Consider the following 25,244-nt stretch of genomic DNA (forward strand, 5'->3'; position numbering starts at 1 on the left):
CGTCATGTGGTTCTCGTCTGCCAGGAAGTACGTCACTTCCTATACCCCGTCAACTTCTGACTTTACAATTCCTTTAAAGAGGTTGTAAACCCATACAACTTTTTTTTTATTTTTTTTGCAACCTGTAAGAGAAACACATCGCATACTAGCTCATTATGAAATACTTACCTTAGAACGAGCCCACGCCGTGCCGCCCGCTTACCTGTATGACGGGCGACATGTCCAGTCGCCCGTCTTCCGGGATCGCGGCATCCGGCCATCTGATTGGCCAGAGCTGCGGTGACGTCACTCCCGCGTCACGGCACGGGGCTCTGAAGAAACGGCACTAGCGGCCGTTCCTTCAGAGTGCATGCGCCAGTGACGTCACTGGCTGCATGTAAGGTAAATATCTCCTAAACGGTGCATGTTTAGGAGATATTTACAGTACCTGTAGGTAAGCCTTATCATAGGCTTACCTATAGGTAAAAGTGTCAGAGGAGGGTTTACTTCCTCTTTAAAGTCAATTCGCTAAAGAACACACATTGGTTATTTATCACCTGGCAGGAGGCAGTCGTATTTTAGCAAAGTAAAAAATAACAATTAGGGGAACTGCACTTTCCAGTAAATTAACAATGTATCTGTATGATCAGTATACGATGTATCAGTGTGGAAGTGATTTTGCTCTGAACTCAGGAATAAAAATAATTTTTAACGTTTCACCAGAGGAAGATCATTCTGTGAATGAAAGCACACTAGAATGTTTTCACAGTTTTATAGTATTTCTGTGTGCATTTATTTCTTCCTCCTGGTGCAATGTTAGAATGTAAAAAAAATTGAGAAAAAAACGCCAAAATAACGCAAAATTGAAGTAATAAATATCACAAAACATAAATAACACATTCGGTAAATAACGTATGTTTTCTTTAGTAAATTGACTACTTTTCAGATAAATATTATAATCAAAAAGTTCATGCGGTATTTATCTCTTAGTGAATTGATCTTAAAAACTACTGTAAAAATGTAAAGCAAAAACCAAAAGGTAAATCAATTAAAAATGCATTTAGCCCTCATTAACACTGAATGTGACTTTAAAAGCATGCTACTTTACTAGACAAAGTGCTGCTAAACTTACTAAAGTAGCATGATTTCAAAGGCACAGGTCAGTGCGATTTCAGGTGCGACTTCATGCACAGATGTCTATGCAAGTCACACCTGAAAAAGCGATCTTAAACCCAAAAATGTAATAAAGTGCAGCTTACCAATCTTTAGATGTGGTAACTAAATTTGTTTTTCTCTTACGTCCTCCGACAGTCGCCGCCTCTTCATATTCGTCACGTATGGGGTATTAGACTTTGCTCCGAAGGAGTAGCTAGGCAACAGAATATGTTAACAATAAAGCTTTTAACATATCCCACCCTCAAGGGGTGGTCCCCTCAGTCAATACCCTCCTACTTCCTGCAACCATATCTCAGTTTTAATGTCTAGCTTGTCAGGAGTGGCTGGCTCTCTCTGTGCTGGGACTTTCTGTCCCAGACTCTTGCTTCTTTTTAAAATTTTGTTTGAGTTTTTCTCTCTACCTTTACTTAGCTGTTATTTTGTCAGCGTTAGTTAGTTCTTCGGATGAAGAGGATCATGCGGACTGGGTCTCGGGCTGATCCCCCTGGTCGCAGGTCGTGGGTCAGTGGCTTCCCAGTCTGCCATCGAGCGTTCAGCCAGGTAACGCTCCTGGCACAGTGAACGACCCATCCCTGTTCGGTGCAGGGATGATTGGTGAGGTGGCTACCTCACTGGACGCTGTGCGGTTTCTTAACCCCCCTTGTGTGCGTCTTGAATGCGACTCTCCCTGCCTCATGTGCAGCGGCTTGTTCGCCTGTGCGGGTCCCCCACGCCATGTGAGGTAAGTGTATTTATGTGGGGACCTGTCTGTCTGGGGGGGTGTCAGTCTGGGACTGTGTAACCTGCCTCTATTCACACTGCTTGTCTCCCTATCTCTCGGCTGCATGCTGTGGGCTGCAAGGGGGGGGGGAGCTGTATGACACTGTGTGTGTCAGACTGGTCAGTGTGAGAAGCTGTGTGCTGTGGGGCATGTTTTTTTGGCATGTTTGGGCATATACAGCGATCGCTGCGGCGATCTGACATGTATTCTGATATTGGAATGTAATGTGTGTTTTAATGCACTGTGGAGCGGCGGTTTCGGCGCCAAACGACGCCATTTTGCCTACACTCGCTCCGGCCGCATGGTTTACATGCATGGCGGCCATTTTCTTGTAGCCTCCATAGGCTTACATAGAGCGCCCTGGCAGCATCACTTCCTCTTTCCAGGAACACCGATCGAGGCAGCGGCGAGGGTCTCCTCAGGTTTTATCCTTCTGTTCTTGCTATCCATTGCCTGTGTTCAGTTTGCATATTCCCTGTGGGGGTCTCATTGTGCTTGAGTGTGGTGCGGTGGGCTGCGCTTGCCGCGCTTGCTTAAAAGGGGCAGTTAACCCTTGGTTGTCTGGCATTACAGGGGCAATGGATTCTCAGGAGGGCAAATTTCCTACAGTATTGGTGGAAAGCCAGGGGACCGCTGTTTCCCCCCCAGGGGGGGATTTAGCCACTATTGTGGCTGGCCTTGCTGCTCAGGTGCAAATGCTGGTGGCTGCTCAATCTACTAAAAGGCCCAGAGTTGCTCTTTCCTCTGATTCTGAGGGTGAAGGTGATGGGGCTGTTATGGCAGGGGCCTCCTTATCGGGGTCCCGCTCCTCTCTTGATCTAGTGGGGTCTGAGGTAGAGGCTGAAGTTGAGGGGGTTGATAATTCTCCCCCTGGCTCGCCTGAAGAGCTTGCAATCATGGATGAGTTGATTGCTTCCATTAAGCAAACGCTGCGTTTGCAGGACGAAGTGTGTCCCCCCCGCTGCCTTGGCGGCTTATGGGACGCAGAGGAAACGCAGGACGCCGCAGGTTTTTCCCTGCAATGATGATTTTCAGCGCGCTGTTAAGGATCAATGGCGCAATCTGCGCAAACCTTTTGCGGTACCAAGTAGATTCAAGCTGCGTTATCCTTTTTCGCCTTCCACTGATGAAAGGTGGTGTGTGCCTCCACCAGTGCATCACGCAATTGCGGTTTTGAACAAAGCCACTGCGATTCCTGCAGAGGATTCCCCTGTTTTCCGTGATGCCACGGATAGGAGACTGGAGTCTCTTGCCCGTCATACTTATTCTGTTACGGGTTCTATGCTTAAGGCTCTGTTTGCTTCTCTCATGGCGGCCCAGGCGATCGCAAGTTGGACGCAGATGCTTAGGCGCGTCCTAGTGGCCGACTCGGCCTCGCCGGCGACCCTGGATATGGTGGATCAAATCCACCAGGGTGTCATGTATCTGTGTGATGCGGACCTGGACCTGGTTCCGTTGGCTGCACGTGTGCACAGCGTGGCGGTGTTGTCTCGCCGCCTGGTTTGGTTAAAATGTTGGTCGGTGGACCAATCTTCACGTAAGACCTTAGCCAATCTGCCTTATGATGGGTCTCGCCTTTTTGGGGAGTCCCTGGATGTGTTGATTAAGGGGATCACCGGGGGTAAGAGCACTCTCTTGCCCCATTTCCCCAAGGCTAAGGGGGCTTCTGGGAAGAAGCATGCTAATTTTCGGCCCCCTCAGGGGTCCTTTCGTGCCTTTCGGCCGCACTACAAGGGCAAACCATTCAAAGGTCAAGGCTCTCAGAAGAAGCCCTGGTCTGGTAAACAGAAGTCCGGCCAATCTGGATCTGCAGCCCATAACAGTTTGGCCTGAAGGGGCGCCCTCACCCAGTTTTGGGGTGGGGGGACGCTTGCTCGGTTTTCTTCAGCCCTGGTTGGCCCGTGTGCGGGACAGATGGGTTCAGGAAATCGTTCGATCTGGTTACAAGATCGAGTTTCTCTCTCGGCCGGAGAGCAGATTTTTTCCCTCAAATCTTCAACTGTCTCCAGAGCGCTTGCGGGACCTGCACCTGGCGGTGCGGGACCTGAGGGCTCAGGGAGTGGTGGTTCCGGTGCCTCATCGGGACAGGTTTCGGGGGTTTTATTCCAATCTGTTCACCGTGCCCAGAAAGGAGGGCAAGGTTCGTCCGATTCTGGACTTGAAGGCTCTGAACCGCTCTGTGCGGGTTCGCAAGTTCCGCATGGAATCCCTGCGGTCGGTGGTGGCTGCCCTGGTTCCGGGGGAATTCATGGCCTCCATCGATTTGAAGGATGCGTACCTTCACATCCCCTTATTCGAGGGTCATCAGAGATACCTTCGATTTGCCATTGCGGAGGATCACTACCAGTTCGTGGCGTTGCCCTTTGGTCTCGCCTCGGCTCCGCGGGTCTTCACCAAGGTGCTTGCACCGGTTCTGGCATTATTGAGGGCCCAGGGCGTTTCTGTCCTGGGGTATCTGGACGACATTCTGGTTCGGTCTGCGACCAGCCAGGGTCTGGAGAAGGACCTGTCTGTCACGATGCAAACTCTGCAGGAGTTTGGTTGGACGATAAATTTTCCAAAGTCGACACTGAGTCCGTCGGTTCGTCTCCCCTATCTGGGAATGATTCTGGACTCGGTGCAGGCGAAGGTCTTCCTGCCGGAAGACAAACTCAGGACTCTCCGGGAGGAAGTCAGGTCCCTCAGGGACGTTCCGAACTCGTCTCTGCGGACGTGTATGAGATGTCTGGGATTGATGGTCTCGGCCTTCGAGGCGATTCCTTTCGCCCAGTTTCACACGCGGGGTCTCCAAGCGGAGATCCTGTCCAGGTGGGACGGGCGACCTCAATCTCTGGATCTTCAAATCTCGTTGAGTCATCGCACCAGAGGAAACCTTCTGTGGTGGCTCCAGTCCCCGTTGGTGTCCGGGGGCAAGTCGTTTCGTCCGATCTCGTGGACGGTAATCACCACGGATGCCAGCCTGTCGGGCTGGGGTGGAGTTCTGGGCGTTCTGTCCGCCCAGGGGACTTGGTCGGAGGGGGAGTCTTCCCTTCCGATCAACATTCTGGAATTGCGTGCGATAAGTCTCTGTCTTCATCGCTGGACGGACCGGCTGCAGGGTTGCCCGGTTCGGGTGCAGACGGACAATGCCACGGCGGTGGCCTACATCAACCACCAAGGGGGCACCAGGAGTGCCCGAGCGGCTCGAGAAGTGGCCGACATTCTGTCTTGGGCCGAGACTCATGTCCCGGCGATAACGGCGGTTCACATTCCGGGAGTGGAGAACTGGCAGGCGGACTATCTGAGTCGCCAGACCCTGGATCAGGGGGAATGGTCTCTCCACCCGGCTGTCTTCCAGATGTTGTGCGCGAAGTGGGGTCTTCCAGATGTGGACCTGTTCGCGTCTCGTCTCAACAACAAGGTGAAGAGGTTTGTGGCAAGGACGCGCGACCCTCGGGCAGACGCGTCGGACGCGTTAGTGGCCCCGTGGCATCAGTACAGGCTGATGTACGCGTTTCCACCGATTCAGTTGCTGTCCAGGTTCCTTCGCAGGTTACACTCGGAACGCAACACGGTGATTCTTGTGGCACCGGACTGGCCTCGCCGGTCCTGGTACACAGACCTCGTGAATCTGGCGGTCGACGCCCCGTGGCGTCTACCTCTTCGAGACGATCTACTGTCTCAAGGACCGATATACCATCCTGCTTTACAGTCGCTGGCTTTGACGGCCTGGCTGTTGAGACCGAGGTCCTGAAGGAGAGGGGTCTCTCTCCGGAGGTCGTTCATACTTTAATCAACGCGAGGAAGTCTTCCTCAGGGAAGGTTTATTACCGTACTTGGAAGGCCTATTTTGCCTGGTGTGAGTCCAGGGGGTTTTCACCCCGCACGTACTCGGTGTCCCGTGTGCTGTCTTTCCTTCAAACGGGTGTTGATCAGCGTTTGGCGCTGGCTACGATAAAGGGTCAGGTGTCTGCTCTGGCCGTTCTGTTTCAACGTCCCGTGGCTTCCAACCCATTGGTTGGCACCTTTGTTCAGGGTGTGCGGCATCTGGTTCCCCCTAGGCGGGATCCTCTGCCCCCTTGGGACTTGAATCTCGTTCTATCTGTGTTACAACGTGCTCCTTTTGAACAGATCAGGGAGATCTCGTTGTCTATGTTGTCCAAAAAGGTCGCCTTTTTGGTGGCGATCACTTCGGCTCGCAGAGTGTCGGAGTTGGCGGCTTTGTCCTGCAAGTCTCCGTACCTGGTTATTCATTTGGATAAGGTGGTCTTACGACCTAATCCTTCTTTTCTTCCGAAACGAGTTTCGGAATTCCATCTTAATGAGGATATTGTCTTGCCTTCGTTGTGCACGAAGCCTAAACATCCAAAGGAGGTGAGATTGCACTCTCTGGATGTTGTTCGGGCGATAAGGGTTTACCTTAAATCGACTGAGTCTTTTCGAAAGACGGACTCCTTGTTTGTTCTTCCAGAGGGTCCTCGGAAGGGCATGGCGGCTTCGGCCTCTACCATCGCCAAATGGATCAGGCAGACCATTGAACAGGCCTATGCTTTGCAGGGGAAGGTTCCCCCTGTGCCTGTGAAAGCGCACTCTACTAGATCTCTGAGTACGTCTTGGGCCTGTCGTCATGGGGCTTCTGTAGCCCAGGTGTGTAAGGCGGCAACCTGGTCGACCGTGCACACTTTCACAAAATTCTACAAAGTAGATGTTCAGGCATCGGCGGATGCTTCCTTTTGGCCGCAAGGTTCTTAGTGCGGCTGTTCCCTAGGGTCCCTTGTTGGGGACTCCTGGCTGTTGGGATAAGTTTTATATCCCCTGGTTTTTTTGTCTTTTCCTGGGTTTTTGCTCCTGTTGAGCACTTGTTTTTTGCTGTTGCCCAGCTGGTTTCCTTCCTTTGGTAAGGTTCCTTTCCTTGATGCGGAGACTGCGTTGCCTTTCGGCGCGGATGCGTTTCCCACCCCTCATGTTTGCACTGCTTTGGGACGTCCCCATATGTGACGAATATGAAGAGGCGGCGACTGTCGGAGGACGTAAGAGAAAACGGAATTTTTGTAAAATCTTACCTGTAAAATTCCTTTCTCTGAGTCCTCCGACAGTCGCCGCCCCCGCCCCTCTTTTGGGGTTTGGTTGTATACTCTACTGCTATTCCACTAAAACTGAGATATGGTTGCAGGAAGTAGGAGGGTATTGACTGAGGGGACCACCCCTTGAGGGTGGGATATGTTAAAAGCTTTATTGTTAACATATTCTGTTGCCTAGCTACTCCTTCGGAGCAAAGTCTAATACCCCATATGTGACGAATATGAAGAGGCGGCGACTGTCGGAGGACTCAGAGAAAGGAATTTTACAGGTAAGATTTTACAAAAATTCCGTTTTCTTTTTTAGGCTATTTTGCCCTCTGTTTTCCCCTGGTGATCTGGCCAGTAACACACCTCCTGTATTAGGCTCCATTCACACCTGAGCGTATTGTTTTCAGGCGCTTTTTCAGGCTTTTTTTGCAGGTGTTTGGAGGCAGACATTGATCTCTAACAAAAACGCTGGTAGTCTGCCAAAAAAGACTACCTTTTTTCAGCTTCAGGCGTTTTGCTTCACCATTGAAATGAATGGGATTTTGCTTTTTGGGCGTTTGGAGACTTTAGAGATGAGCGTTTTACGAGCTTAAAAACGCTCAGGTGTGAACAGGGCCTTAGAGTGATTCCACTCTGGATGAAAGCGCACAGGGGGCACATTTTGGCCAGCATCATTGTTAGTTTAGGGGGAAGGGAGTGTTAGATCTACTAGCAGATTTAAATACACTAACAAATCAAAGCCAAACTCCAGCTAACACTTTACAGCAAACAGTTTTTTTTTTCCTTTTGAGATAAAGGTTTTACATAAATCTGATCATTGTAAGCACCCCTGTCAGTGCTGAATGGTTTGACTCATCCCTGTAACTGATATAATCTGCAAGAGAGCTTGTTCTTTTGAAAACAACAGACTAAGAGCCGGTCCACACTAGCGCGACTTGTCAGGCGACTTGTCAGCCTGACAAGTCGCGCTCCCTCGCGGTCCATTGACCGCTACAGGACCCGTTCTAATAGGAGCGACACAAGTCGTGCCGACTTAGGAAAAGGGTCCTGTACTACTTCGGGGCGACCTCGGAGCGACTTGCATAGACTTACATTATATGAAGTCCCTGCAAGTCGCTCCGAAGTCGTGGTGCATGGTAATGCACAAGTTGCCCCCGAAGTAGTAAGGAGTCGTGTCGCCTCAGTGTGAACCGACTCTTACTGACTATTTAAAAATAGAATGAAAGAAATTAATTGGCAAGCTACAAATCAGACTTCCTTTTGGGTCTAAGGCCCCTTTCACACTGTCCGGTCCGCCTGTCAGTTTATGGATATAAACCCTATTTTCCTTCAGTCTGGAGGATTGGATAGGATCAGATAAAAATGGACAGGTAGCCTGTTACCATCCGATCTTCCATAGAGGAGAGCGAGGCTCTGACAGCTCCACCTCTGCACACAGAGCGGAGACGGAGCTGTCATCCACCTGCTTTGCAGATTACGGCGGATCGATCTCTGCTGAGCAAAACGAAGTCCACCGGGCGCACCGCCCTTGTAAAAGGGGCCTTACTTTGCTTTAATACATTCCCTGGTTTACGTTAAAAAAAAAAAAAAAAAAAAAACTCGTCCAAGAAGAATCAATGAACTACAGAGATGCTATACCATGGTAGTTTATTAAGGACTACAAGTCGACAGCCACAAAGGATTGTAGTTCATTTACACGCACAGCTGTATGAATGAATGACATGGCTGTGTGGGCTGTACTGCTGTCGGGGGGAGGGGGGGGGGGCTGCAGCATTGAAAAGATGTTACATGTCCCACCCTAGAAACTTCAAAGTAGTTCATGCACTACTTTGGTCCGACTTTCTTGCAACTAGAGGGCCATAGACTTCAATGTTAGCCCTTTAGAAGTTGCATGAAAGTTGTACCTGCATGTATTACATGCAACAGTGGGTCCTATTTTGCAGAAGTCACATCCAGGTCACACCAATCCAAAGTAGCGTCAAAGTTGCACACCAATGTTGCACAAGTGTGAATGGAGCCTAAAACAGCCAATGCATTTTTTTGGGGCACCCACACACTTGTATTTATAATTATATAATAATTGTATATTGCCACCTGTCCAAATGAGCCCTAACTGATCTCTCAGTAACTTGAAAAACATGGTTCAAATATTAAAAAGGGTTTAATAACTGATCTTTGGCTTACTACACTCTTTCCCTCTCATTCTGATCCTTGTGATTTCACGCACAGTGTATGTGGCCATAAAGCCTGGTGATGCTGTGTGACATTTCACAGAATTGCAGAAATGCTTTTATTCTCAATTTATATAATTTAGAACTATAAATCTGTTGTTTGTTACAAAAACCAATTAGAACTGAATGGTGAGTTAATTATTGCTTGTTTTGGTTATCCTGTAATCTTTTCTTTTTTCTTTTTGTCCCACAGCTTTACATTATGATTATGATTTGTTGGTGATTGGTGGAGGCTCTGGAGGTCTCGCATGTGCCAAAGAAGGTATGACTCCGGTGTTTTCTAACTGATTGATGAATTAAGTATCTGGTTAAAATACAGTATTTTTTTTTTTTTTCCCAATTGTGGGTCAGACATGTAATTGCAGGTGATGCTTCCCAGCTTGATGAATCTTGGAACTAGCAATCATATACTCACTACTAGTGGTTGAAGCTGGCCAGTAATATTCTTGAAACGGTTATAAAATATTTTTAAATTAAAGCGGAGTTCTGGCCTATTTTGCAACTTTAGTGATTCCTGGAGTGCTCGCTATGCTGTTCAACAATTGGGCATTTTCAACTCTTTTCGGGGGTCCCTTACCTTATTTTCAGGGCATTTTTGATTATACTTCCTCCTTCTCCCCCCCTCTGTGGCCACGGCCACCGACATCACTTCCACCTTTGCATTGCTTTGCATTGCTGTTTGTCATCACTCCCTGGAGGCTGGAATCAGGAAGGACACAGCAGATTACACTGCGGCTTCAGATGCCCACATCCAAGATGGCCGCGCCCAGACAGCATTTTTAAAAGTAAGATTTTAAATAAAATCCAATACTGTACACCTTGTAAGAATGAGAATAGCGGTTCTGTAAAGGGCGATGGATTAGTATTATAGGGGTATTTTTAGTTAAAGGTATTTGAGGCCGGAACTCCGCTTTAATTAAATAAATATTTTAAAGCCCAGTGAAGGGCAGTTCACTTCTATTTTCATAATCTTACCTAAACTTTCTTTTGCAGCTGTTCATCAGGATGTCTAAATATATGCACTTTTAAAGAGATGTATGACTTTTTTTTTTTCTCCATTCATACTTACCTAGGTGGATGCTGCATCTGTCCCCTGGTGCCTCTACACTGAGAACCAAGTGATCGAACACCACCGATCACTTGGTTCTGACAGCTCCCTGAGCAGAGAGTTGCTGACTGTCAGTCAGCAGCTCTCTGCTCTGCCCCCTCCTCACTCATTGAAGCGCTGACCTGTGGCGGGGCGGGGAGCAGCCGGCTCAGGCTCTTAGGGGCTCACTGAGAGGCTGAGCCGGGTGTCAGTCCAGGCACCTGAGGGATCCCGACTCCGTGGTCATGATGCCACAGTGCCTGGACTGACTTCTGAGACGTCAGCAGAGAGCCTACTTCAGCCGCTCTCTGCTGAAAACGGGTCACAGGAGTGCAGAACGAACTGCATTCCTGTGATCCATAGGAGATGTACAGCCAAACAAGCTTTGGATGTACATCTCCTTTATTATGCACCAAAGTAAAGCTGTCCATACATGGATCGAAATTCGGCTGGTTCAGCAGGGAACGGACGAATTTCAATCCATGAATGGGCAGGCTGCTTAACACAAGACGATCTGTCGATCAGCTTATATACAACCAGCCTGTTAGAAAAGTTTCTCTTTATCAGCGTCACCAGCTATATCAGTGCTGATCAATATATTCTCCCTGCTGTCAGAATGCAATAGTACAGCAAGAGGGATTGCCCAATCCACATTGAGTGCGTGGATGAGGGAATCAAGGTATGTATGGCCAGCCTAAGACCTAGTACACTCAATAATATAACAGACCTGGTCAGACATGACCCCATCCCCCTTCTCTGCAACACAAGTTTGTGTAAGGAAGCTTGTATTCAGTGCTGTGCTTGTTACTCAGCTCTGCCTGCATAAACCACTGCAGTGTGATGGCTGAAAATTGCATTTTCACTGAATGTAAAAGTTTTTTTTTAAGCAAACGTAAATCACAATTTATAACATGCAGAAATACAGGATTATACAGAGATAAGGTGATAAGAGATAAAAAGGTGTGGCACTTAATTTAGCTTTTTAATAAACTTTCCATGTAGGCTGCCATTCCAAGCTTACCATTGAAAAATGTTAGTTGCTTGTCTGTTGTGCTGACTCATTGGCTTAAGTACTTTGAATGTGCATATCAGTAAAGTCAAAAATTTGTTTTTTACATTTTTTTTTCTTATTTAGTGATGAAAGAGGGTCCCCACGACTCCCTGGCAATTATCATTATTAGGGCTCATACACACTGCAGCTCAAAGAAGCGGCTCCTATTGGCTTTTTAGCTTTTCTGAGCTCTTATTTTTCTTGCCTGGAAACTTTCCCTCCATGTTCACCAATTTGTCTATGTACACTATGGCTTTTTCAGGAGTTTACAGGCATATGCTCTTACAGACAAAAAAAAAAAAATCCCTCCAAACTCGCTTTTTTGAGAGAAGCTTTCCAGCATAAAAGACGCCTAAGTGCCCAAAAACGCGCGAAAAAAACCTGATAAGGCACGAAAAAGCTCATAGAAGCTCTAAAATGCACAAAAAAAGGATAAAATAAGTTGAGGGGAGGGTTTGTAAAAAAACGCTTATGCTAAAAAATGCTTAAAGAAGCTCAATAAAAACACAAGCTTCTTCAAGCTTTAAGGCATAGAAATAAAAACTCAAATGCCTGTAAAAGCAGCTTTTTTTTTTTTTTTTTTTCTTGAGCTGCAGTGTGCATGAACCCTTAGGAAGAGTGCACAGCAACAGCCCTGATAATTCTAATGACACAAATTTTCCTTAGGGCCTGCACGCAGTTGCCACAAACAAACGGTTTGTTCACATAATGAAGTGACCTGTGTTTTTCTGCACTGAATAAATCCGATCACTGCTGAAGCACATAAAAAACAATTGTTTTCTAGGTGCCCCGCTAACATCACAATGCTGATGTGATGCACGTTGCAATGCAGAAAAATGCAGCATGTCTGCATTTTTCCTTAGAACACTTGATGCCACTACTTGGCAGTGCACTGCTGTGCGAATGGAATGTTACTATATGACACTTTAATAACAATAAAAAAAGAGAAAGTAACCAGTGTGGTAACACTGACAGCTGACCACACAGTAAAATACCGCATTTTACCTTGCAGGCTGGTGAGAGCCAGGCATAAAATGGAATGTGGGCAGTATTTTGTTTACTTTCTTTTAGTTTATTAGGACCATAAAAAGTTACACTCCATTCACGTTTCCGCGCTGCAGCTTCTTGATAGTCTGGTGTGATGCAAAAAAATGCTAAGTTGCGGTTTGAGCAGATTACATAGAATGCAATTGTTTTTTTATATGCCCTTGCAGTGATTGTCATTGATCAGGTGCATAAAAACCCTGGTCACTGCATATGGTGTGAACAGGCCCTAAAACTGACCTAGAAGCAGATAACAATGAAGCCAGTTGCGCATTTATTAATAAATCTTTAAATATATTTTATAATTAGCCAAATTTCACTTGTAATCCTCTGTACACTAGCACTCAGACTAGGACAAGGAGGGACAATACTAGGCGTCAGGTATGCACCAAGATACTTGTGCTCAAAAAAATATTCCAGCATGAGAAGAGAAGGGGGATAATAAAGAGTGGGGGAAAGAAAATACCGGTAATACATTTTCTAGAAATTTGTATTGCATTAGAGTAAAGACAGATTAATATCTTGAACAGTACAAATATTTGACAGAAAGCAAGCAGTCCATCAATATAAACGAGAAAGAAGCATTCAGAGGATGCATATCTGGCAAATTGGGCTCAGGGCCGGTTCATACCATGCCCGCACATTAATCGCACAGAAATGCACCGAGCAATAGAAATTTAACATCCCAAATGCAAGCTGCAAATGCAGTGCTTTGCCCTCACCGGATCGCATGGTACTTTTTGTACCATGTAATTTGGTTACAGTGTGTTTTAAAAAGTAGTGCATATACTACTTTTTGGTGTGGTGTGATTTTAGCTAATTTTAAATTAATGGGCTGAAATCGCACTGTGCATAAGTGTATGTGAATTATTGTGCGAGCATTGTGCGAACTGGTCCTTAGGGTTATCTGAGTCCAGTGCTTCTTCTATATTGTCATTAAAGCAAGAAAAAGGAGAGAAGAAGGAAGGGGTGGGGAATAGGGGGTCAATAGAAGAGGGATGAGGGTTTTTAAGTCAAAAAGTAAAGGAGGAAAAGAAAAGGACAAATAGAAAAGAACAGCCATATAAAGGTTTCATCATCTGTTGCTTGCAAAGTACACGGCATCTTGAATTTGGTTTATCAGAGCAAAACATTAGGAAAAACACTTCAATATGATGTGGTACCTGATTGTGTTCTGTATCTATGGTTTGCATCAAAAATAACTCTACAATAAAGAAAAATGGTTATCTCCAGGCCATAAGGTCCATATGTTTTGAAACAGTCAAAATGTATCAAGAATGCGAGCATTGGTTTGTTCCTAACTAACATGTCATTTTTAAATGCCTATAACTGAAGACAAGGTTGTGGCTGTGGGTTGTTTCCACAATCTAGCCAATCTAGCTGCAGTTAAAACATGGATAAGAAAATATCTGGCACTTAGTGGCCATTTTGCGGATCCCAATTTAAAGAGAGCCATGGCTGGTTTGGGATCAAGGGTTAGCTTAGTAACTGACCCTATGAAAGAAAAAACATGTGCCTAAAAGGGAGCAATTTCTGGACAGGTCCACTAGATGTGAAACAATGAGCCCAGCTGTGGAGCACAGCGAGGAGTGTGGACAAGGGGATCGTTTTGCTAGTAGTTGCAGGGTGAGGTACCACCTATGGAGCATCTTTTGAATCGTCCACCAATGGGAAATACATCTGGATGCCTTCCTTGCCCATTGAAGAACCGGCTGCCATCCAAATAGCTTTTTTTATTGCTTAGAGTTCAACTTTAAAGTACAGTTGTACTTTTGTGCTGAAAATGCTGCATTGGGTTCCCTCTCCCCCTTCTATCTAATATACATGAATACATGCCTAAGATGCATAGCTGATCGTCTCAATTCTCCATGGTGCCAGTCATTGTTTATTTATTACAGGTACTTTTATAGCCCTGACAATTTACATATACAGTATCTCACAAAACTGAATACACCCCTCCCATTTTTGTAAATATTTTATTAAATCTTTTCATGTGACAACACTATAGAAATGACACTTTGCTACAATGTAAAGTAGTGAGTGTACAGCTTGTATAACAGTGTAAATTTGCTGTCCCCTCAAAATAACTCAACACAGCCATTAATGTCTAAACTGCTGGCAACAAAAGCGAGTACACCTCTGTTTTTCATGTATTGAATAAGGTTTAATTTATGCTTGATGTATATTAATGCCATAAACAATTCTATATCGATCTAGCTATCTAATTGCTCTGTTTTGCTTTTCTTGTCAGGCAAAACCTGCGCTATTATTTTTCATGGATAAATGTCATGTCTTTATTTGCAGCTGCCCAACACGGAGGGAGAGTTGCAGTGTTAGACTATGTGGTGCCATCCCCCAAAGGTACGGTCATATGGTACATGTTTTGCATTAAAAACAAATCTTATCACACATTTTTAGGTGTTTAATAGTGCAAAGTGTAGTAATCCAATCAGATTGCAGCTGTTTTTCATCAGATTAGAGCAGTCTGAATCTCATTTGCAATGGTGACTGGAAAAAGTATCATAATAACCAAGTCTCATAATATCCTGCATATAAGCTTGCTACGCAGACATTCTAGTTTGGTTGGCTACCAGCCACTCTGTATATATAGTGGCTGTTGGGTTGTGATTGTGAGTTAGGGGAGAGAACTGATCATATGGCCCCTTTGGGGGTCAGAATTGGAAATGTTGTTGGTGGCTTCTAACCTTTTGGAACTTCTCCTAGATTTTGGAAAAATGTGTCTATGCCAGTGATAAGCTATTAGTCAAATAGGCATATAGGCAATGCATTGTTTTTAGTAAGCCTGCACATACACATGTATTGTGAGCAGGAGCAATGAAGTACAACCTGTATGTAGCATTGCAAAGCAAGAATAAGAAAGTAATGTCTGACCCTATGTAAATGTATTTCAAATTGGAATTTACATGGGACTTTCTCCCTGCCCCTGTGTGACAGAGATAGATGCCTAAACAGCCAGTCACCTGATGCCAGCACTTACACGTGGTAGGAAACTAAGCTACATGCTTCCCATACTGATATGTATGTCTCTGCATTCCTGATTACTAAATTAACTTCTGCCAAAAATGTAAACCTATTACTTTTTTCTGCATGAACAGAGCAAAGGTTTCCATTGAAGCTTAACTCCAGGCTGAAACAGAAAAATACCCTTGCAGTGGTGTCCTCCCTCGTTGTAGGTTAAATGCTTGACAGGTCTAGGGCAGTGGTTCTCAACCAGGGTTCCTCTAGAAGTTGCTAAGGTTCCTTGAGCAATGAGCAATTTCTGCCTCTCAGATAAGTTCCACTGACACCATTGATCTTTTTAGCTATCTGGAAGAAGGTCATTCTTCCCAATGTCCACGTGTGTAAGGAACATTCTTCCCACTGACCATCACACTAATGTATCATGAGTTGTAAATATAGTCATTTTTAGCAGGGATTCCCTGAGATCTGAAAACTATTTCAAGGGTTCCTCTGTGTTAAAAAGTTTGAGAAGGGCTGGTCTAGGGGGTAAAAGAAGAGGCTGCGTTACTTGCTGAAGTTCCCCTTTCCAGCAGGTTCCAGTGCCTCCCTCCTCTCCTGAAGCCTTGGTCTGTAGTCGTTCCCTCAGCGTCATTATGTACAATGCAGGGCTGTTAACCCTGCATTGTATGTGGAGGGATGATCATGTGACTGTGGGTGATAGAGAATTAGAGAGGATACAATGCTGGACCAATCAGAGGGATAGAGATAGCCTTCCGCATTATGGAATAAGGTAAGTATTTCACTTTATTCTGGCACCCCTAGACATAACAAGCATTTAACCCTTGCAGTGTGTGTGTGTGGTTTATTCAGAGAAATAGTCATAAAGCAGTGATAAACCTCAGAATCTTGGGTAACAGTAAACACACCCACCCACATATACGCATTAGTCACTGCATCCTAAGTTTTGCCATCCCTTTGGGTTGACTGCCTCAAACTAGGGGTTGGGGATTATGTAGAGGTAGCGAAAAATTATTTCCTGGTTTCAAACAGCTGTGCTGAGCATGCTGTGTCCGGTAACAAAAACAGTTTGTTCATAGCAAAGAAACCTCAAACAAAAAAATAAAATCCCATTAGAGGAGTGCCAGTGTTCAAAACACATTTTTTTCCACATAAAAAAAAAAACAATTTCTTTTATTATACGTATGAAAAGTATAAGTATAAAAAATAGATTATCAGCTAGTAGTAAGATATAGAAGGGAAATTAGGCTCGTTATTAGAAGTGAGAGGAGTGCGTAAAATGTGAAAGTGATCAAATGCACTCACAGACAAATCTCTTGGGGGATAGCATTATACAGTTTGAATCCTGTCAAAGCAAACCAACCCTCTGGATGATCTAGAGACTGCTTTGGCCACAGGCATATCACCGCCAGCCGCCCTCTGCAATAGGGCAGAAACATTAAAAAGGGAGAGAGGGTAACCGAGTGCCGACCGACTAAGAGTATAAGGGTGTTGCTTTTGGTCAGGCAGTCTGCTTTACTATCCAGAGAGTTAGTTTGCTTTGACAGACGTTCCGATTGTACAAAGCTACCCTCAGGAGTTTTGTAATCCATAAATGGATCATGAACTACTACACTATGGAAGCCTTTTTGCTCTGCTCTTTTGCTTTGTTTTAAAAAGGAATCCCAGTTTGTCTGGCACTAACTACACACATGAAAATCCCTTTCTAGAAGGATGGACTAATGGAAAATAGTGTTCACTTTGCATAGGAATTTTCCCCAGAGTTTTGTGATTAAGATAAAGATCTGCTGACTTCCATCATCCAATCAAAAATGCATGTTTTTTATTTTCCTTGCTTATGATTGGATATTGTTAGAGTTTTTGCTGCATTTACTACGCTCTAGGGTAATTGCCATGCAAAGTGCAATTTCACTTGCAAAGAGAACAGCCTATTTGCCTTTCGTAAATCAACCCCAATGTTTGTCTGAAGAGAAGCTTTCCGGACGTTTGCATAAGTTCTGATGGCAATTTAGACCGCTATGTGTGTGTGTGTGTGTGTGTTAGCCCTATTGGGGTTGAATTAAAGATACAGTATATGCACGTTTGTTTTTTTTTTCTTTTTCTTAGGCACCAAATGGGGAATCGGAGGTACATGTGTAAATGTTGGCTGCATTCCCAAAAAACTGATGCACCAGGCTGCTCTGCTGGGAGGTGCCCTGAAAGATGCCCCCCATTATGGCTGGAATGTTCCTCCTCCAATTCAGCATGACTGGTAATGTGTTCATTCTTCATACTGTTGTGATCCTGGTCTAAACATAGAGCATACCGTATGGCCTCAGTGCTAAATACCCTGAATCATACTGCACATCGACTTTACTATTGCATTAACCTTAAAGTAGAACTATAGGCAAAACTTCTTTCTCTTTCATTCATTGATGGACACAGCTCCTCATCTTCTTGATCATTGGGTTATACTGCCCCCTACAGGAGTAGGACACTAGGCAGGAAAAAGCTTGTATATGCCTATGGGGCAGTCCCAGGGGGTATACTTTCACTCTCAGTCATAGGTATGTAATCAGTTTTTTTTTTCTGCCTAGTCAGGAGTAAGGACCTAGTTCCTTGCTGGGATCTCTGGTCCTAGCAATTTTTTTTTTCCTTTTTAAATTGAACTTTTTCCTATCTTTGTTATTTTGTTCCTGTGAACTCTACAATCAACTGCCGGACTGGGTGACAGACTGGATAATCTATATCCAGAGGGTCCCCCCAGTCTGGCCAGTGCGCGCGTACAGGCCTCAGCTCCGTGCTAGGTCGGCCGCGAAATAGCCCCACTGGACGGGAGCTGGCCTGCGAGTTAAACGTCTCACGAGGGCGTATACAACCTGGCCTCAGCCTGAGTCACAAGCATTCCTCCTGGCCAACAGCACCCCATTCCGATAAAGCGGTGGTCTGTTAGGAGCGGTGCCCACCCTGTTCCTGGTATGGTAAGTAGCTGTCCCCTCTCTTCCCGTGGGGTTTTGGGGTGGACATGGGCCCCTCCCTGGGACAGTGGGACCCCCGGGTTTCCCTGCTTCCCCCCCCCCAGCCCCTCTAAATTTTCGGTAGTCACGGTGGGTCTTCCAGCCCTCCCCTTCCCTGGGTGAGGTTATGAGCTGGCTTTTGCCACATGCTCTTAAGGGCGGCTTGTTGGAGTTGCTGCTGACCAGGTTTTTCCTGTTCTGCAACGGGGGGGTTGAGCAGGGTTCCTCGCCACCCCGAGGGGGGGTTGGTGACTAGGGCAGGGATGCCCTATGGGCTCCCTGGTGCAGTTGTTGGGCTGGCCTCACGTGGCCAGATCCGGCCAAAAATTTAGGCAGTGGCTTTGCGGCCTACTGATCGGGAGCTATTTTGGGTGGCCCCAGTGAGGCTCCACTGCCCCTGAATGGTCGGCTCCATGCCCAAGTGGCTTGGCATCCACGAAAATTTAGCCCGCAGCTTGCGGCCAAGTCGGGCGTCTCTGTTGGGGGGGTGGCCCCAGTGAGGTTAGCTGTAGCCCCCGCTCTTCTTTTGGGCATCTGCCTCGCTGGGATCCGTGCACTTGCGCCTGGGCCTCCACTAAATATTAGGCAGCGGCCTACTAGGTCATGCAGCCAGCTTGGCGCCTCCCTTGGAAGGGGTGGCGCTGTGGGACGGTTTATTTTTTAATGGCGGCCATGCTGCTATTATTATCTAGGGCACCTACCCCTTTTTAGCGTTGTGGGTCCATCAGGGTACCCTGTTTGCGCGTCCCCCTTTTAAGGGGGTTATTTCCTATTATGCGGCCCTCTATGGAGGGGCTTGGAGGGCAACCCCCTTGTTTTTTTGCGGGGTTCAGTAGGTGGTTCATTCGTGGGCCCTTGGTCAGTGTCCCCTTTGTGGGATCGCAGTTGGCAGCCCTCCCCTGATTATGTTTTTCCGGGTGAGCATAGTATATAGCGCCCCCCACCCTCCCCTGCCTCCTCAATCTAATCAGACCCTGAATCTTTCGGCAGACACGAGTCACCCTACTGGGTTTGCACCCACGCATCCTGAGTGCTCAGATGGTGAGGATGATTTCTCTGCTCCTTTAGCCACGCTTGAAAACGCGCTGGTGGATGCACTGTTTGTGCCAGTGCGTGAAATTTTAAAAATGGAGGATGCGGAGAGGCGTCCGTCCCTTTTGGCACCCACAGGCCCTCCAAAGGCGGTGAGGGTGTTCCCCTTTTCCGCTTACTTTGACAACATTGTCACAAAACCGTGGGGTTGTTCAAAACCCACTTTTGTGGTCTTTAAGCGTTTTAGCTATGCGTTATCTTTATGAGGATTCCCTGCCTAAAAAGTGGACGGCCAACTGTGGTGTACTCGCCAGTTTCCAGGTTAAATAAAGCTACCGTAATTCCGGTTGAGGAGTCCCTGGCCTTTAACGATACGGCTGATAGGAAGGCGGAGGCTCTGGCCCGCCATATGTTCACTGTGGCTGGTTCAGCACTTAAGCCATATTTACTATTGCCCTGGTGTCGCAAACACAGAGTGGGCTAAACTTTTACACCGGGACCTGGAGGGGAAACAAATTCCCCCTCCCTTTGCAGAGCTGGGGGATCAGTTGGTCCAGGGGCTACAGTTTTGGTGATGCCTCTTTGGATGCGGCTCCTTTCATTTCTAGGCTGTCTGTGTCAGCAGTGGTCCTTTGGCGTATTATCTGGCTGAAATGCAGGTCTGAGCCCCTCAGGGCCTCCAACGGAGGTTCCAAGAGGACCTGGTCTGGCAAGCCACGAGCGGGCTCTTCCAGACCTGTGGACAAGGCTTCCTCTCCATGAAGAGGTGCCCTCAAAAATATCTGGGGTGGGGGGACGTCTTTCCTGGTTTCCTGATCCGTGGACCTCCCTGGTACAGGACAAGTGGGTCCGCTAGGTCATTCGGTCCGGCTACAAGAGTTTCGGTCTTATCCTCCAGAAAGGTTCTTCCCTTCCAACCTGCACTTGTCCCCAGATCGCTTACGGCTTTCTTTGGGGCAGTGCAAGACTTGTTACTTCAAGGGGTGATTGTTCTGCTTCCAACTTCTTTACAGATCCCAGGAAGGAATGCAAGGTATGTCAAATTCTGGACCTCAAGGTGCTACACTGCTTGTGTGGGTACAGAAGTTCCGAATAAAGTCCATTTGCACGCTTCTTTCGACGTCAAGGATGCTTACCATCACATTCTAATATGTGCCGGCCACTAGCGCTTCCTCCGCTTTGCTGTGGGCAAGGAGCATTATCAGCTTGTAGCATTACCCTTTGGTTTCGCCTCGGGTCTATACAAAAGTGTTGGCCCCGGTGCTAGCATTGTTGCGTCAAAGGGGGATCGCGATACTGGGGTACCTGGACGACCTTCTTCTGTGAGCGGAGCCTTCCACTGCTCTGATGGACAACTTGGGGATTACTCTGTGAACTCTGAGGGAGTTCGGTTGGATTCTGCACCTTCAGAAGGCTGCTCTGGTTCCCTCCACATAACTATCTGGGTCTGACTCTGGACTCGGCCTCAGCCAGAGTGTTTCTTTCTCTGGAAAAACTCCGGACATTGCAGGAGACAATTCAGCTCCTTTTGTCCAGCAGATGGTGATCCCTTAGGGCTTGCAGGGTAGGCGTCCTTGGCACAGATTGTGCTTAAGCGGTCTGGACTCTGGAAGAGTCTAGACTGCCGATTAATGTACTGGAACTCTGGGCGATCAGACTTTGTCTGGATCATTTATACAATTCGTCCTCGGGTGTCCGGTACGAATTCAATCGGACGGAGTCCAGACCGCCGATTAACGTACTGGAACTCTGGGCGATCAGACTTTGTCTGGATCATTTATACAATTCGTCCTCGGGTGTCCGGTACGAATTCAATCGGACGGAGTCCAGACCGCCGATTAACGTACTGGAACTCTGGGCGATCAGACTTTGTCTGGATCATTTATACAATTCGTCCTCAGGGGTGTCCGGTACGAATTCAATCGAACAATGCCATGGCCGTGGTCTATGTCAATCGCCAAGATGGCTGGGGATGTAGCCGGCATTCTAAGGTGGGCAGATCGATTTGTTCCATCTCAGCTGTACACATTCCAAGGAGGGTACAGAGGTTTGTAGCACAGTCTAGGGATCCTCTGGCCGACGCCACAGACTTCAGTATCATTTAATTTACGACTAACCCCCCCCCCCCCCTCACACTTTTGCCAAGACTTCTGTGCAGGATCAAGGCTGAAGGAATTCTGGTCATTCTAGTGGCTCCAGACTGGTCTCACCGATCTATTACAGCTGGTCGCCGATGTTCCTCTGAGACCTCCTCTCAGGGGGGATCTGCTGTCCCAAGGGCCAATCTTCCATCCTGCTTTAACGGCTTGGCTGTTGAAAGACAGGTGCTAAAGGATAGAGTTTTGTCTGAATCTGTGATTCCTACGCTGTTAAAGGCTAGAAAATCTACCTCTAGGAAGATCTACCATCGTACTTGGAAGACGTACATCGCGTGGTCGGAGTCTTTTTGGGGTTCTCCCTCGCTCCTTTTCGGTGTCTCGGACCTTGGCTTTCCTCCAACGGAGGGTTGAGCAGCACCTGGCCTTGAAGTACCATCAAGGGCCAGGTTTCGGCCCTGGTGGTTTTCTTTCAACATCCAAGGGCCCCACATTCTTTGCTGCGTACCTTTTTATCCAGGGAGTTCGACACTTGGCTCCTCCAGTGCGGTCTCTGAATTCCATTTGAATAAAGACATTGTGTTGCTTTTATTATTTCCCAGGCCTAAACATCCTAAGGAAATTGCCTTGCATTCCCTGGATGTGGTTCGGGCAATCAGGGTGTACCTGGCAGCTACGGAGGCTTTTAGGAAGTCACTCTCTATTTGTATTCACGGATGGACCTCGGAAAGGGTTGGCCACTTTTGCTGCGACCATTTCCAGATGGATCAGACAGACAGTGATTCAGACCTATTCGATTGGGGGTCAGGTTCCTCTTTCCCTTTTTGCATTCTACTCGGGCGCTTAGTGCCTCCCGTTATCGCGCATCAGTGATGCAAGTTTGAAAGGCGGCCACCTGGCCGTCTGTGCACACTTTCACAAAGTTTTTATAAGGTGGATGTGTTGGCTTCTTTTGGCCGCAAGGTTTTGCAAGCTGCTGTTTAGAGGACCTGGTCCTCTTTGAGGGGGAGCTCCAGTTGTTTATGGTTGAGCTCCATGTTACCTGGTTGGCTATGGTTTAGCCTTGGGAATTTTATCTTGCTGTTCCCACCCCTCATGTCTGACACTGCTTTGGGACGTCTCAATGGTTAAAAAGATAAGGAGCTGTGTCCATCAATGAACGAAAGAGAAAATGGGATTTTTGACTTACCGTAAAATCAATTTTTCTGATGTTCATTGACTGACACAGCACCCACCTCTGTGGAGTTGGCTTTCTTCTGACACTGCTTGTAACAAAACTAAGTGCCTATGGCTGAGAGTGGGAGTATACACCCTCGGACTGCCCCATAAGCGTAGTCAAGCTTTTTCCTGCCTAGTGTCCTACTCCTGTAGTCTGTCAATGAACATCAGAGAAATGGATTTTAACAGTAAGTCAAAAATCCCATTTTATTTTTTTTTCATTTTTGGATAGAGTAAGGGAGGGTTATAACTCCTGTCAGATTTTTCTTTTGCCAACTGTGTCCCATTGCGGGGATTTCCCTTCACATCCTGTCCCACAGCCAAACAGGAAATGAGAGAAAAATCCCTGCAAATTAAGGGAATCCCTTGGGGACCCTCGGGTGACCAGAACTAGTGTTCCGATAGAAAGATTTCCCCTCTATTACTTTTCTGGGGACAACCTCAGAACAGGGGCACAGACAGCAATAAAAACTGACAGGTGTTCTAATCCACCTCAACTCTGTCCAAAACTAAAAAAAAGTTGTGTCTTTAGGTATACTTTAACAAGCATATTAACCACTTTAATACAGGGCACTTCCCTCCCTTCCTGCCCAGGCCAATTTTCCCCTTTTAGCGCTGTTGCATTTTGAATGACAATTGCGCGGTCATGCAACACTGTACCTACACCAAATTTTATGTAATTTTCCCCCCACAAATAGAGCTTTCTTTTGGTGGTATTTGATCACCTGTGGGTTTTTTCCTTTTTGCTAAACAAATAAAAAAAGACAGAAAAGTTTGAAAAAAAAACAAAAACGTTTTTTTGTTTGTTTATACAATTTTGTAAATACGTTTTTTCCTGCACTGATGGGGTGGCACTGATATGCGGCACTGATAGGCACTGATAGGTAGCACTGATAGGCGGCACTGCTGGGCACTGATAGGCGGCACTGCTGGGCACTGATAGGTGGCACTGACGGGCACTAATGGGCACTGATAGGCGGCACTGGTGGGCACTGATGGGCGGCACTGATCGGCACTGACGGGCGGCACTGATGGGCACTAATGGGCACTGATAGGCGGCACTGGTGGGCAATAATGGGCACTGGTGGGCGACACTAAAGGATGGCAATGATGGGCACTTGTGGGCAGCACTGATAGGGAGGACACTGGCGGGCAGCACTGATGGGGAGGGCAATGGGGGGCTCCCTGAGCCCTGATTGCCATCCCTGGTGGCCATAGTGGGCATCCCTGGGGTCATAGTGGGCATCCCTGGTGGATCTAGTGGCATCCCCCCCCTGAGGGTCTGCACTGGTAATCAATGATCTGATTACCAGTGCCGACCCCCCCCTGTCAGGGGAGCCGCCGATCGGCGCTCCTTTACTCGTGCCTGTCAGGCACGAACTAAGGAAAGCCGATCAACGGCTGTTCCTGTTTACGATGTGACCAGCCGTGATTGGACACGGCTGATCACATGGTAAAGAGCTATGTCAGTAGTCTCTTTACCGAGATCGGAGATGCAGGGTGTCAGACTGACACCTCGCATCACCGATCGCCGCTCTGCGCGCCCCCGGGGGGAGCCCAGAGCTGTGTTATCCTGCCGCCGTCATATGACGTCCGGTCAGGATAACACAACCACATTCCCGCCGTCATTTGCCTATAGGGCGGGCGGGAAGTGGTTAAAGGACATGTACAGCCAAAGCTCCTTTTGGCTGTACATCTCCTATGGATCTCAGGAGTGCAGTTCAGTCTGCACTCCTGTGACCCGTTTTCAGCAGAGAGCGGACTGAAGTCTGCTGATGTCACAGATGTCGGTTCAGGCACCGCATCATCATGACCACGAAGTAGGGATCCGCCTGGTGCCTGGACCGACACCCGGCTCAGGCTCTCAGCGAGCCGCTGGGAGCCTGAGCTGGCCGCTCCCCACCCCTCCACGGTCCAGCTCTCCAATGAGCGAGGAGGGGGCAGGACAGTTAGCAGCTCTTTGCTCAGGGAGCTGTCAGAACTGAGCAATTTGCGTGTAGAGGTGCCGGGGACAGACGCAGCATCGGACCGATGCTGCATCCACCTAGGTAAGTATACATGGGGGGGGGGAAAAAAATCAAACCCCATACTTCTTTTTTTTTTTTTTTTTTGAAAACCATTTTATTGGGTATTAAAACAAACAACATATAACAACTAGTGCATAAGGTTCAAAAAAGAAACGCAAAACTGGGTCTCAGCATGTATAACAGCAAAGATACCCACACAGGGGCAAGAAGGAACAGATGGCAGTACACTGAGAAGAAACAAGTGGGGTACATACATAAATGATGTAGGCATAGAAAAAACATGCAGTGGGTATCAGAGTACCGCAGACCCCACCACCTGGGGCCAGGGCGACAGGCGCCCTAGCAGTCAGCCAGGAGGGCCGAGGAAGACTCCGACAACCACTTGGCCCAGACTCTATTGTGTTTCTTAGGGCACCCCCTGTGATGGTCAATACTTCTCTTTTAAATACCATTTTCAATATTTTACTTATCCAAAATCCTCCACTCAAAGGAAGCAGAAAAAAGTGGAAATTCGTTTTGA

General features: G+C 47.1%; 1 protein-coding gene across 1 annotated transcript in view; it reads left to right on the plus strand.

Annotated features, from left to right (window-relative positions):
- TXNRD2 (thioredoxin reductase 2) overlaps positions 1-25,244 on the plus strand; it is a 204,819-nt gene that overhangs the window by 9,113 nt on the left and 170,462 nt on the right. The window contains exons 2-4 of the mRNA XM_082268343.1: positions 9,388-9,456; positions 14,681-14,737; positions 17,462-17,606. Of these exons, the coding sequence (XP_082124469.1) occupies positions 9,388-9,456; positions 14,681-14,737; positions 17,462-17,606 (271 nt within the window). The remainder of the gene's footprint in view (positions 1-9,387; positions 9,457-14,680; positions 14,738-17,461; positions 17,607-25,244) is intronic.

The sequence above is a fragment of the Pelophylax lessonae genome (assembly GCF_965119305.1).
Source record: "Pelophylax lessonae genome assembly, chromosome: 1".
Lineage (NCBI taxonomy): Eukaryota > Metazoa > Chordata > Amphibia > Anura > Ranidae > Pelophylax > Pelophylax lessonae.